Source organism: Dermacentor variabilis, chromosome 1 (genome assembly GCF_050947875.1).
Source record: "Dermacentor variabilis isolate Ectoservices chromosome 1, ASM5094787v1, whole genome shotgun sequence".
Taxonomy (NCBI): domain Eukaryota; kingdom Metazoa; phylum Arthropoda; class Arachnida; order Ixodida; family Ixodidae; genus Dermacentor; species Dermacentor variabilis.
Window position 1 is genome coordinate 63994594 of NC_134568.1, and position 12131 is coordinate 64006724.

General features: G+C 47.5%; 1 protein-coding gene across 1 annotated transcript in view; it reads left to right on the forward strand.

The window, feature by feature from the left end:
- Positions 1-12131, forward strand: part of LOC142578674 (protocadherin Fat 3-like) — a 346841-nt gene that overhangs the window by 250134 nt on the left and 84576 nt on the right. Inside the window, exons 12-13 of the mRNA XM_075688141.1 lie at positions 1424-1597; positions 2437-2571. Of these exons, the coding sequence (XP_075544256.1) occupies positions 1424-1597; positions 2437-2571 (309 nt within the window). The remainder of the gene's footprint in view (positions 1-1423; positions 1598-2436; positions 2572-12131) is intronic.

A 12131-nucleotide genomic window follows, 5' to 3' on the forward strand; every position in this document is an offset into this window, starting at 1 on the left:
TTGGTCCGCCAAATTATGGAGCAAAGGTTCCAGAAAGCTCTCGCTTTGGGTGTTCGGACGCAAGGCATTTTTTTTTTGTTCTTTTAACAGCCCAATAACTCTGGGTGAACGCTATCAAAATCTGCGTCGTCATAGCGAACTGGTGCAGCAGTTTCACATTCTTGCGTCATTTCTGGCTTGCCAAGCGCCTGCTCGCGCAAAGACTAACCTAATGTTCCTGCTTAGTTCCTTTAAGCAAGAAGGAAAACAAAGAGAGAAAGCGATAGAATACAATTGTGAAACTTCTTTTTGGAACTCACCACCGCTGAACATGAAGGCGCTTTTCTTCACTCTATAACGAAGCTGCCGAGAAGGAAGATGGTAGTTCACTTCGAATTGGACACAGTCTGAAGGGACAGCGTCCACTGGCACGCAGCTTAACGAGAGCGGCAGAGAGCGAAAAGGTACCTTACAAAAAACAGGTACCCTTATTCCCATATACGTATTCAACAAAATGTGTTTGGCGCTAGAGGACGCGGATAAAGAAATGGGGTACAGGACACACGAAGCGCTACTTGCAAATAATTTATTCCGAAACAGAACATGCGCTAATCATACAAAACATGGTACGTTATGCGCAGTTTCAGTGCACGCTATTCTTCAGGTAAGCAATTTCTTTGTTGGATAGCCAGAGGCATCCAACAAATTCAGGCATGCTTCCAGAATCGTCATCAAACTGTGTTATCGCCGCGCAGGTTAACCGGACTCAGCCTGGTTAACCTCCCTGCCTTTCCTTCTTCCATTCTCTCTCTCTCTCTCTCTTACCGTACACGCTTTCCCTCTCCCTATCCAACAAAGGAATTACTTACGTAGAAAATAGTGTGCACTGAAAATCTGCATAACGTACCATGTTTTGTATGATTAGCGCATGTTCGGTTTCGGAATAAATTAGTTCTATGTAGCGCTTTGTGTGTCCTGTACCCCCGTTCTTTGTCCGCGTCTCTAGCGACAAGGCCGTTTTGCAATGCATAATCTATTCGCCCAAATCACCACCGGGACCGTATGCTACAGACGAGGAATCCACATAAAGAAAGAAAAAAAAAGAGACAAACAAACAAACACCAATACATGCTCCGACACTGTTTACAAACTATACGTCTGCGCGCCTATATGTTTACCTGTCGGTATATACAAACATTTACATGTAATAGCACCCAAACGCTTGGCAGATGTTTTACATGCGCTCAAGAAGAGCTTCATTACTTATATTCGCCGAATAGGCAACCATCTATACGGTCACACGAGTCACGTACACGCACATCAGTGAACGAGAAGTTTACATACAGCTCCGCGTTGGCGAGAGAATTGTCCGCGGAGAATGTTCGCCGTTTTGCTGCGCACCCTGAACTGACCTCCCACTTTTTCTCTCTCCTCGTGTTCGCAGGCGACACAGATGGACAACTCGCTGCGCTACGCGCTGACCAAGGTCGAAGTGTCGGTGATCGACATCAACGACAACGTGCCCGTGTTCGACTACGACATGTACAACATCACCGTCATGGAGAACCTGCCACCTGGCTTCACCGTCGTCCAGGTGCATGCCATCGACAGGGACACGGTGAGCGAGCAGCGCCTGCCTCTGGCTCCCGTGTCGCTGAGAACTAGAGCGTTCTGTACGCCAAGCGACAACCTCTCGGTAAAGTCGCAGATCAATTTTCAGGGCGTTTAGATTCCTGAACGCTTGCGCGCCGTATCCCGTACACGCACACAGATGTTGCCATGGCAGCTAATGGAGTACTCGTACTTCACATGTATTTACAGCCAGGTCACATTGCCAATAGCCAAACATGTATGAAGAATATCGACAACGTTCGCTCGGGAGCGCGTATAACAAACCCCTATAAACACGAACGGCGCGCCTCTACAAATTCCCGCTGCTCGTCGCGATGGCAAACTTGAAATTGTATATTCTATTGCAATGAATCACTGGTCGCACGCTTCGGGCATGAAAAACACCTTTTCATTTCTGTTAAGATTTTTTTAAAGGATTTCACTAGAAATAAGAGTTAAATGGCTGCATTTCAAAGTCTTGGAACAATAACTATGATGTGGCATCTTTCAGAGATTGTGAGGCGCACATAGGCGTTATAGACTAACCAGCGTCCCTCGTTAGCCTCAGCGAGCACGTCACTAAGAGTCACCATGACAGACAATTGTCTCTACCCCGGGAAGTTTCATTCAATTTCAGTTAATGTTTAGCCCATTTTCTTTCTGCGAATAACAGTTGGACGCTCGGTTTTTACTGTTCTGCCGAGAAAAATGTACTCGCGGCGTTTGCCTCCATGTATACTTGGGGAATAACTACAGGCCGAATGCCGTAAAATCGCGCGCCCTAAGATTGCGTCTACGACGCGCGAGCAACGTGATCGGTGCTGATTTCGCGGCCTTTTCCCGCAGGGTGAAAATGCAGACTTCCTGTACCATTTGGTCGACGAAACTGGCGGCTTCTCGATCGACGAGAAGGAAGGCTGGATCCGTGTGCGCGATCCGTCCAAGATGGACCGGGAGAAGGTTGACAAGCTGACCATGAGGGTGAGTGTTCCGCGTCTTCGCCCGTGTTTCGCATACAACGAATACTGCGCGCTGCGAGACGACGTTATCGCTGCTGCCTGACAGGAATGTCAACCGGTGGAGGAAAATGATGGCGGAAAGGGAAGGCGGTGGGTGCGACTAGCCCCTACTCTCGACGTACCTGATTGTTTCTCTAATCTAAGAGAGAGAGAGAGAGAGAGAGAGAGAGAGAGAGAGAGAGAGAGAGAGAAAGGACTGTCGGCTCTAATACGCGTAAAAAGTAACGGTATTTTCCATTTCCTCTCACGTAGCTGAGAGAAAAAAATTCGAGCACGAAACATTTTCTTATCAATTGTTATGTTTGAGTTTTGTACAAACCCTGGACATCATTCATCTGCGCTAACGACAATTTTTTTGGGGGGAGGGGGGGAATGTAGTCTAAATGGTTTAATTATCAACACTTTGCAGCAGTTCAAATACTTTATTGTTGTATATTTTAGTTTATTTCTATTTCTACTTATATTTCTATTATTTCTAGTTTATTTCAAGTCTATTTTAACGAACGGGCGGTGCGATTTATATGAAGAGCTGCAATGTATTGTAGGACATCATTGTCTTCAATGTTTTTCAGTTGTAGAGGAAAGAAATTGAACTTTTCATAAAGTGCATATTTGCATGTCTTCAAAGGTGCTTTGTATTAGAATATATACGAACGTGTTCAGTATTTCGTTGCAAATATAAAATTTTGACATATATTACAAAATAAAGCTTATTCACATAATTCCAGTGTCAAGAAACACAAAAGGTACAGCGATGGTAAACAACAGCAGCAATAAAGAAAAGAAAGATAAGAGTCCGTCACTCCCTCGACATGAGCCATAAGTACGCCCCTGGCGGCATCAAGCAGCTTTCAATAGCGATTCTCGTTTGGGCATCGAGATAATTAGAGAGCACTCCGAACTTCCTGAAAAGCGACATGGCGGAATAAAAGCTAGTGAAATGTTAGTTCAGAAGCAAAAAAAATTGCACTCCTCTTACTGTTTTTGTCATACATAAAATGTACATTTCGTGTGTCGCATGTAATCGCATTCATCCCTAAACAGAAAGGAACAAAAGCATTTACGCGTACAGCAAAAAAATAAATAAATAATAATCATCGGTGGGAAGCTATAGAAACTTGGTACTCATGGCAACGCATAATTTTGGTTGCGAAACTGAAGCTCGAAACAGAGATCACAAAAGACGTTACTGATTAAACTATACGGTGACTAGCGCAATGCACAAAGGGAAGAAAACGATGTGGCTGCTGCGCTGGTCCAAGTTTTCCAAGCTACTCCAACTTGGATGGCCTTCGACACTTCCATGAGTAAAAGGGCGCAGTGTATTGGGGGCGAGGACTTACGGAGTCGCCGTCTGTCGGAAGCGCCTCCCTTGCGTAGTATGAGGGATAACGCGGCGCGCTCCTCATAGATTTGGCTTACGGCGCTCAATAAAAACACCACGCGGCAGCCCTCCTGGAGATTCCTGTACGTACTCTCAAAACGAGGGAAGTTTTTTTACTGTCCAAATAATAAACTCGGTCAAACTGAAAGCACAGAATCGTTTACAGACGCTATCTCTTTACCCAATACGTACAGTGAACGCCACTGCGCGCGATCGCCGCGATGGAGTCTCCCGAACCGGCTTCTTGCGTGAAAGGTAGGCAAACGCTGAGAGTAAACTATGTGGAATATGTTCTTATAGTGGGCTGTCTGTATAACCGAATGGAGCATAACAGAATGAAGCCTCAACTGAGCGATCGCATGGGTTCGCAGCGACCGACTGCGCGTCTGCATGCATATCGGCGCACAATGTTTTGCTTTCGCTGCAAGCGCGTTTTCGCATCGTACCGTGAGCTTTAGGGCAAAAAATATGAGGATTTGACGGTACACAAGCAACCATTCTTGCGTGGACGCTATCAGAGCTGTTCAAAAATAATGTCGTTATAGAGACTTCGACGCCTATACGGCGACTTTGATTTGCCGTCGTGACGATTCACTCTTTTTTTTTTTCTTCTAAATTCTGGGACGTTTCTATATTATTTCTCAAGGTGCGTTGCACTGTATATTTATCGGCCTTCTCAGCGTGCGATTTCCCGCTGCTTCTTTTTCGTAATCCAGTACATTATTTCATAACGCAAACATGACCATGTGCCATGCCTTTTTTTAATGTGCTTCTTACCGCTCCCTTTCCATTACAGTGAACTTGCCAGAATCCTGGCAGTGAACTTGTCATCAACAAGTTCACAGACCAGATAAGGCGTCATGACATTAGCCGGGCAGCGGGCGCGGGCAAGCGTCTCAGTGCGCGTTTTCTGCTACTCACCGAACATAGCAGTCCCGATGCCGTAGCAGAAATATTCCTCGCGTCTATATGCTTGCTGCATACCCGAGTTATAGCCGATGGCTGTTTGCCAGTTCTAAGTTTCGCGGGCCAAGCTTCACGCAGCTTGTTCTCCAGCGGCTGCATGTGATTAATGCTGACACAAGGCTCTGATGCGTACGTCCGACACTGCGGCACCGAGCAGTAGCCTACCATGCTGCACGCCTCCAAAGGCAGCCACTACCTATTATAGTGCTTTCAAATGTTGTCAAGCAGACACCCAAGGCGGGTAAGCCTCACCACTTAATCAGAACCGAAGCGCAGGTGGGACTTTAAACTTTCGTTTTCAGCTCGCTTAGGCGCTTCCGAAGCAGCCGACGCGGTCGCTGGGTCCACGTGTTCCCTCATGCCACGTGAGGCCAACGGTGGCGCCAGCTTTTCCAGTGGTGGATCTCGCCCCCAATACCTTCGAGTCACAGAAAATTCAAAACATATGCCAGAGCACGCACGCGACTGACGTCAACTCGTTTATATTGAAGAATAGAGGCCATGCGGTGGTGTTTGCCGGCCAAGAAAGAAACAACCGCAACTGTGGATGTGGTTCAAATACTCGTGTTTGTATCCTTATACGTCCTTCGACTCTATTCTGCTCATCTTTCAAGTACACACATTCAGTGAGAAACAGTATTAACTGTATGCGCCGCTAAAACAAATAAAACGCCGGCATTATTATATATATCCTCTGGGGAAATTTTTCAGCGGGCGGTGACCGGCTGAGAATAGGCGACGCGGATATAACGCTGCGCTCACACGGCGCACAGCTTCCGATTCCGCTATACCTTCGAGCAGAGATATGTCTTGCGCCGGATGTATAGCGCGTCGGGTCAAACGAAATCGTTTCAAAACGAACGCGCCCATAAAGTGGCCCCCATGATCCTGAAAGAACAAATTCTTCTGCCGGAACAACTATTTCTTCCCTCAAAAGAAGTATACGGGTCACATGTGTCGCCAAAATGGCTCGCATGATTTCCGCACTGCCATGCGCTATATACAGAACGGCTGGCGCTGACCGTTATGCCCTGTCAATTTGGGTGGGCTATAGAGGGACGTTGTAGCTAAATCTAAATCATGGTCGGTGCCCCGTGTAACGACCATATCGCCGATCACTACATCTGCGTCGCTTCGCACTTCCTGCTTGACGGTAGAACTAAGTGCTCAAATCCTGTTGCCCGGCCTCCGTTAATTCTCTCTGCCATCGTTCTTTTGTCCTTGATGTCCACACGAGGTGGCACCCCGATATTGTTGCGCCAACAATTTCGCTAAAACGTACTGTTTCGGTTGCCGCAGCATCTCAGGAATCCTGTTGCGGGCCGATCTTACCAGCTATATAGAGTTATTGCGCAGGCCAAGCATTCTAGAATAAGGTTTAATTTTTCAGCCCGTCTTTCCCGTTTTCCTCGGCAGCACCACATTCACTCCCTTTTCTTTATATTTATTTTCTTTAATTCCGAGCGGCAATAGAATCAACATAAGTTCGACAAAGCAGTCGTCGTGGTATGGACAAAGTTGGAACTCCGACTCCCTTTTGCAGAGTTCTATCGCACAACCCCTAAGCGCGAATTTTCACGCGCTCCGTAAATTGGTCCGAGTTGCGTCGCAAATACAGAGCGAAATAAAGAGAGAGAAAGAGTGTGTGAAACGAACACTGGCAGAATAAAGTATTCACGAGAGAAGACTGGCCGGAAGAAATACCACTCGCATTTTTCAGCCGTTTTCAGCGGCGCTGCTTTGCATTTTGGCCAGGGAGTTGAAAAATGCACACTTGCTTTGCTGGTCTAGCAGAAGTTGCCGCTTTACTCTTTGCTTCGAGCTATACTTTATTTGCCTCAGCAGCACCCCCACCATCCCCAACACCACCACCACCACCACCACCGTGACGCTCAATTCATATTTTCGTCCCTCAAAACGCCGAGGTCACGCGCCCGGAGACCACTGGCCCGCCATGGCCCAACCGTGAGTGATCGCGCGCGGGCGAGCATGTTTTCCTGGCCTCCAGCAAGCGGCGGCCAATTTGAAAGAGCGCGCGCCTGTATGCGCGAAAAGCGCCTCGCGAGAAGAAAGTGCGCACGCTTTTTTAAACATGCGCGCAAACATCGAGCGAGAAACTACCCTCGACGGCGAAGTGGGTAGGGTGGGCACAAAAACAGAACAGATAGGCGTTGGGGAAAATGTATGGGCGCCGCGGTCTGCGGTGTTCGTTCGGAAACCCTGTGATGGCTTGCCGCTGTCCGTCATTTTGTAGGGAAATGCGCGTGGTGACGGAGCATTTTTTTTCTTGCCGGAGTCACTCTTACACAGCAATAGAGAGAGAGCGATAGAGAGAGAGAGAGAGATCTCATGTAGCCGCACGGGGAAGAAAAATTTGAGTAAGGCCTTTCATTTTTCATCTCGGCCGACACGCACCAACTCGTTGCGCTCAGACAAAGCGTTTTCGGGGCTTTTGTTGACAGACGCGCGGGTCCCTAAATGTATATGTACATGAACGCGCGCGCGTGCACGCGTTTTCGCTCGCTCTCGAGTATCGCGGAGCTGTATCGTGCGCGGCGACCATACACATCGCTCCCCTGACAGATGTCCGCCTCAGCTCACTTCGCGAAATGAGACGGCGCAGTTGCGCGCGAACGAAACGGGAGCATGCGGGGTCCGCCGAGTCGCATTGGCATTTCGACTTGGCGTCGCGGCCCGGGGCCAGCGGTCCCGTGCGCGAGTGTATGCAGGCAGCGAAAGAACGCGCTTTTTTTTTTAACTTTCTCTCTGGTGTCCCTTCGCAGGGAGAGTGTGGCCGCTGTGAGAAAGCAATTCGCCGAGCAATGGCCGTCTCGCTAGATAAACACACCCGCTCAAAGTGCTCTTTCGAAGACGCGTCGTTGCACCTTGTAGAGCCCGCATCCGTGCTCACTGCTAGCATTAATTTCGCCCGCCACTATACACGGATGCACCGCATCCTGTGCGTGGCGACAGCGCCGCATCGCGCTTTCACGTCGGAAGATCACTTTTTTGTTGTTGTAGTTTCGTGCACTCGCTCAATGAGAAACTTGCGCAACGAAGTAGGAGAACGCGTGGATGTCACAATGGCGCTCCACTTAGTCTCCGCAGAGCTCGTCCCGCTGCGTATGCACGAGCCCACGCACTCGGGCGGATGATTTCAGCAGTAAACCGCAACTACCTATTTATTTATTTTTTCATGCCTCTTTCATGTGTGTGTGGGTTCGGGGAGGTTGGAGGGGAGGCGGACTGTGAGTATGTTTTGTAACACTTCACTTTAAAAAGAATTCAAAAAAGCGAGACTAAATCAGCCTTGCTTGGTAAGTTATCCTTTAAAAACTCTCTTTGCACTCGCTTTGCGGAGAAAGGCTGACTGTTACTGAAGAAATGGAAGGGCAAAATTATCGTGCTTGAATTTCTAGCCGGTGCGTCAGTGTGACGGCATTAGATTTCAATCTTTTCCTTCTTTTTTGCTTTTTTGTATGCGCGTGTGCATTTATGTCGTTTTGGCGCAGCGAAAGTTTTCAAATAATGGCTAGGCTGTGTATCTGGTTCGCTTGGAAAGCAATGGAATAATTCTTTACCAGTAAAAAATAACCATAGAGCCCAGTGAACGCTGCCAGAATTCATGACGTCAAGGCAGGAGGTGCAGGCGCGTGAGTGCGGTGTCGCCACAGTCTTTCGCCCTTATGCGTTTTCATTTCTCTCTCTCTCTCTATTTTGTTTCCGTTCTTTTGTTTCCTCGTTTACCAAGCATGCTCTCAGGGTAAGGGTGATGGTTTTCTGTTGAAGAAACGTAATTTACTAACGCAGCTTAATACCTCTTTATGGTGCCGCTTTAAGCGCGAGTTAGCAAAAATCTAGGCCCGTATTCACAAAAGACTCTTACGTTAGAACTGTCCTTAAAAAACCTTCCGGCCAGTCCTGATGCTGGGCATATTATTAGCGAAACCGACCGGCTAGTGGAAAAGAGGACTTACGAACAGAAAGCTTTGCGAATTCGACCCCTGATGCGTTGGGAGAAACTTAAGCACTTGTGAAATCTTTGCACATGCCAGTGAACTAATTTAGACGACGCAACACTAGCTGACAGTGGACGGAGAATTACTTTGCGCGACAACGCGCGTAGCATCGCGGCTTGTTTCGAGACAAAGAAGTGTGGGTCATTAACTTAATATTTAGGTTCCTCAATCGTTATATGATAACACGATCGGGAACTCAGACAAGTGTTATTGACGCACGCACACACGCACGCACGCACGCACACACTACTACTACTACTACTACTACTACTACTACTACTACTACTACTACTACTACTACTACTACTACTACTAATAATAATAATAATAATAATAATAATAATAATAATAATAATAATAATAATAATGCAATATATTTTAAAGCCAAGGAGATGCGTGGATCCGGCGTTGTCCCCTTCGTAGTAATCCACGTCCTTCACATGGTTTGTGCGCGGAAGACGTATAAGTACACAAAACTTGCAACGGTGTCGTCATCTGCCTAAAAGAAAGATATCATCTTTTTTGTTCACGCTTCTTCTGGTAGATGGAGAGGTTTAATGCCATACGACATCCATATTTACATTATGTGGATACGTGCAAGTCGGCGGTACCACAACGCTGCTAAATTAGAGATATCATTCAAATGATATAGGAGCCGTGTTAGTGACATGCAATGACGATTATTGGCAGAGACTGGAGAGAGAAGTGTGCACGGTTGTAGTACTGTATGTCGCACGGAGAGGCACACTAAAATTCTATTTGGCACAAAAGATACTACGTGAATTAGCGAGAGGCGGAAAGTACAGGCACACCACAAATTCGACAGCACTAGATGCACTCAATCGTCGCTGAACATACACTTGTTAAGCAAAGGTTTACGCCATTTGGGAAAATATAAGTTGTGAGTATGTAATGTGTAAACCACGCGTATGGTCTCAGAATATTACGTACCAACCTACACAACGAAGAAAAAAATTTGGAGGAGGCTTAAGCTTCACTTTTAAGAGTGGAACACGATATCATTTAAAGATCCCTGTCTGCTTCTCACGCTTCCCGGCAACTGCAGCGTATGTAACCGTAATGTTTACCTGGAAACACTCGCACGAAGGCGGGCTTTCTGGTAGAAACGCGCACTCTTGCGTGGGCCGCGATGCGGCGGAGGCGAGCGCCATCTGGAAGTGTTTCAAGGAAACGGGCGCGCCGCTCCGTGGCCTCCGAGATATTCACGTGCCGGCGCGCGCAAATGGCGGACGCCGTGGCCCGTCTATGTTGGTAGAAACGCTGGAAAAAGGTTTTGTTTGAGTTTTCGCGTAACAGAATTACGTTTTCTTGTATATTCGCATTACAATCCGACGCTGTAATGTCTGTAGGTTGTGTTTAAGTCGTACTTTACGATTTTTCTGCTTGTTTTAGCTTGAGAAATTCAATTATTTCAGTAACTTCCTTGCGCCGCATGGAGGGCCTGGGTATGGGTGTTTGGAAAATCTTTTTGCCGAAAAGACGTCCGACGCTGGACAATTTTCTGCGACACAGGCTCCTTAACGCTTTCGCTTTAAAAGGCCTGGGGAAAAGTAGATGTATTCTTGAAAGTCACACTACAAATGCGACGAGCCCGGCGATACTTTTCAGCGTATTATTATAAGAAAGTAATGCCAGCACGTCAAACGCAGGCACATTGTACAAAAGAGATTCTGGCCAAGCGTTTCGTGCATCAGACACTGCCGCAGTGCTTGAACAATGCGGAATTGTTATCTGGCTCATTGAAAATGGCAGAGAAGAGGAATAACAAATACACGTCCGGCTACGCGAACTCTCGGCGTTTTCGAAAACGCGGGGAATTGTTTGGGCTTTGCTGTGACAAATGGCCCCTAATGCAGCTTTCCAGTTATGATTTCACTAATGTGCGGTCAAGCGTGCCTACACATCAGCGACCCAGCTGCAGCAGCCATGCCATCGGGCGATTGAAGTGTATTAAAGGGGAGTTTGCCGTTCGTCCCCCCCTTGATTGGCCTCTAGCCTATGTACTTTATGACCGGCCCGTCTCGGGCGACCGTTCAATTTTTCATTCGGGCATGTGCGTTTGCTGCTCCTGTAATATGAAAGAAGTGAGCCACTGCGTTGGTACAACATACGCGAACACGGACTCCCCTCCCCAGTAAGTGACGTTAATCGCAGGCAGCCTGCGCTCGCGCGGTCGTGCCCTAAATCATGCACGCGCCTGCACAGAGCGTCGTCCGAACCGAACGCCTCGGCGCCATTGTCAGCGAAGCGTGCTCCCGGCCGAGGAACAGTATCTAAAGCGCTGCCACTTCATGCAGCACGTGAAAGCCGCGATGCAATGCAAAAGTTTGCCGATTTTTGGCTGCATAATCGCAGCCTATTACATGGTCGCACTTCCTTTTACTCTCTTTCTGGCACGCCGTGACGAAGACAGATGCGCGAGTTGCAGTGCAATCCATTTGCGAATGAGCTTGAGGTTACGTTGGAGTCAGCCTAATAACTAACCGCTGGGCAACGCGGTGTATGTAATATCAACGTTAGGCAAGGAGGGGTAGGGGAGGCGAGGGCTACACGAAAAATGGTCGTCGCTTCACGCCCTCCCCCTGTTCCTTTCTTTCTGTTTTTTTTTTTTTGGTCCTTTCTTTTCTTTCGTCAGGTGTTTTGTGATTCCTCCGAGGAATATTCTTTTATCATGAAAAAATGTAATAAAGTACTCATCTGATCGAAACAGTGAGCTGCATGGCGCATCGATTTCGCTAGACGAGGTGGAATCAAGATTTCAACAAGGACAAGTCCCCGTGTCGAAACATTAGACTGGAGACCAACCACTGTTGATAAATTCGATATTGTTGTGTACCTGGGTCTTATTTGGAGTATACTCTGTCATGGTTATCTTTTATTTAAAACACCATTCGGCAAATGTAACGAGGCACCTGTCGGCTGCCCCATTAGTCTATATACGCACACCTGTCGTCGCCCTCTTACAAGTCCCATCTCTTTATCGACTCCCTTTCGTCTTCCACCGTGATTTTGCAGATGCGAAGTTACAGAGACAGCCAAGCCCGAAGCTTATAATCACTCATCACAGTGACGAGCTAACTGTAGCGGCACCCTCTCCTAATACTACCATTCCAGTGAAACGTCCACCATCTC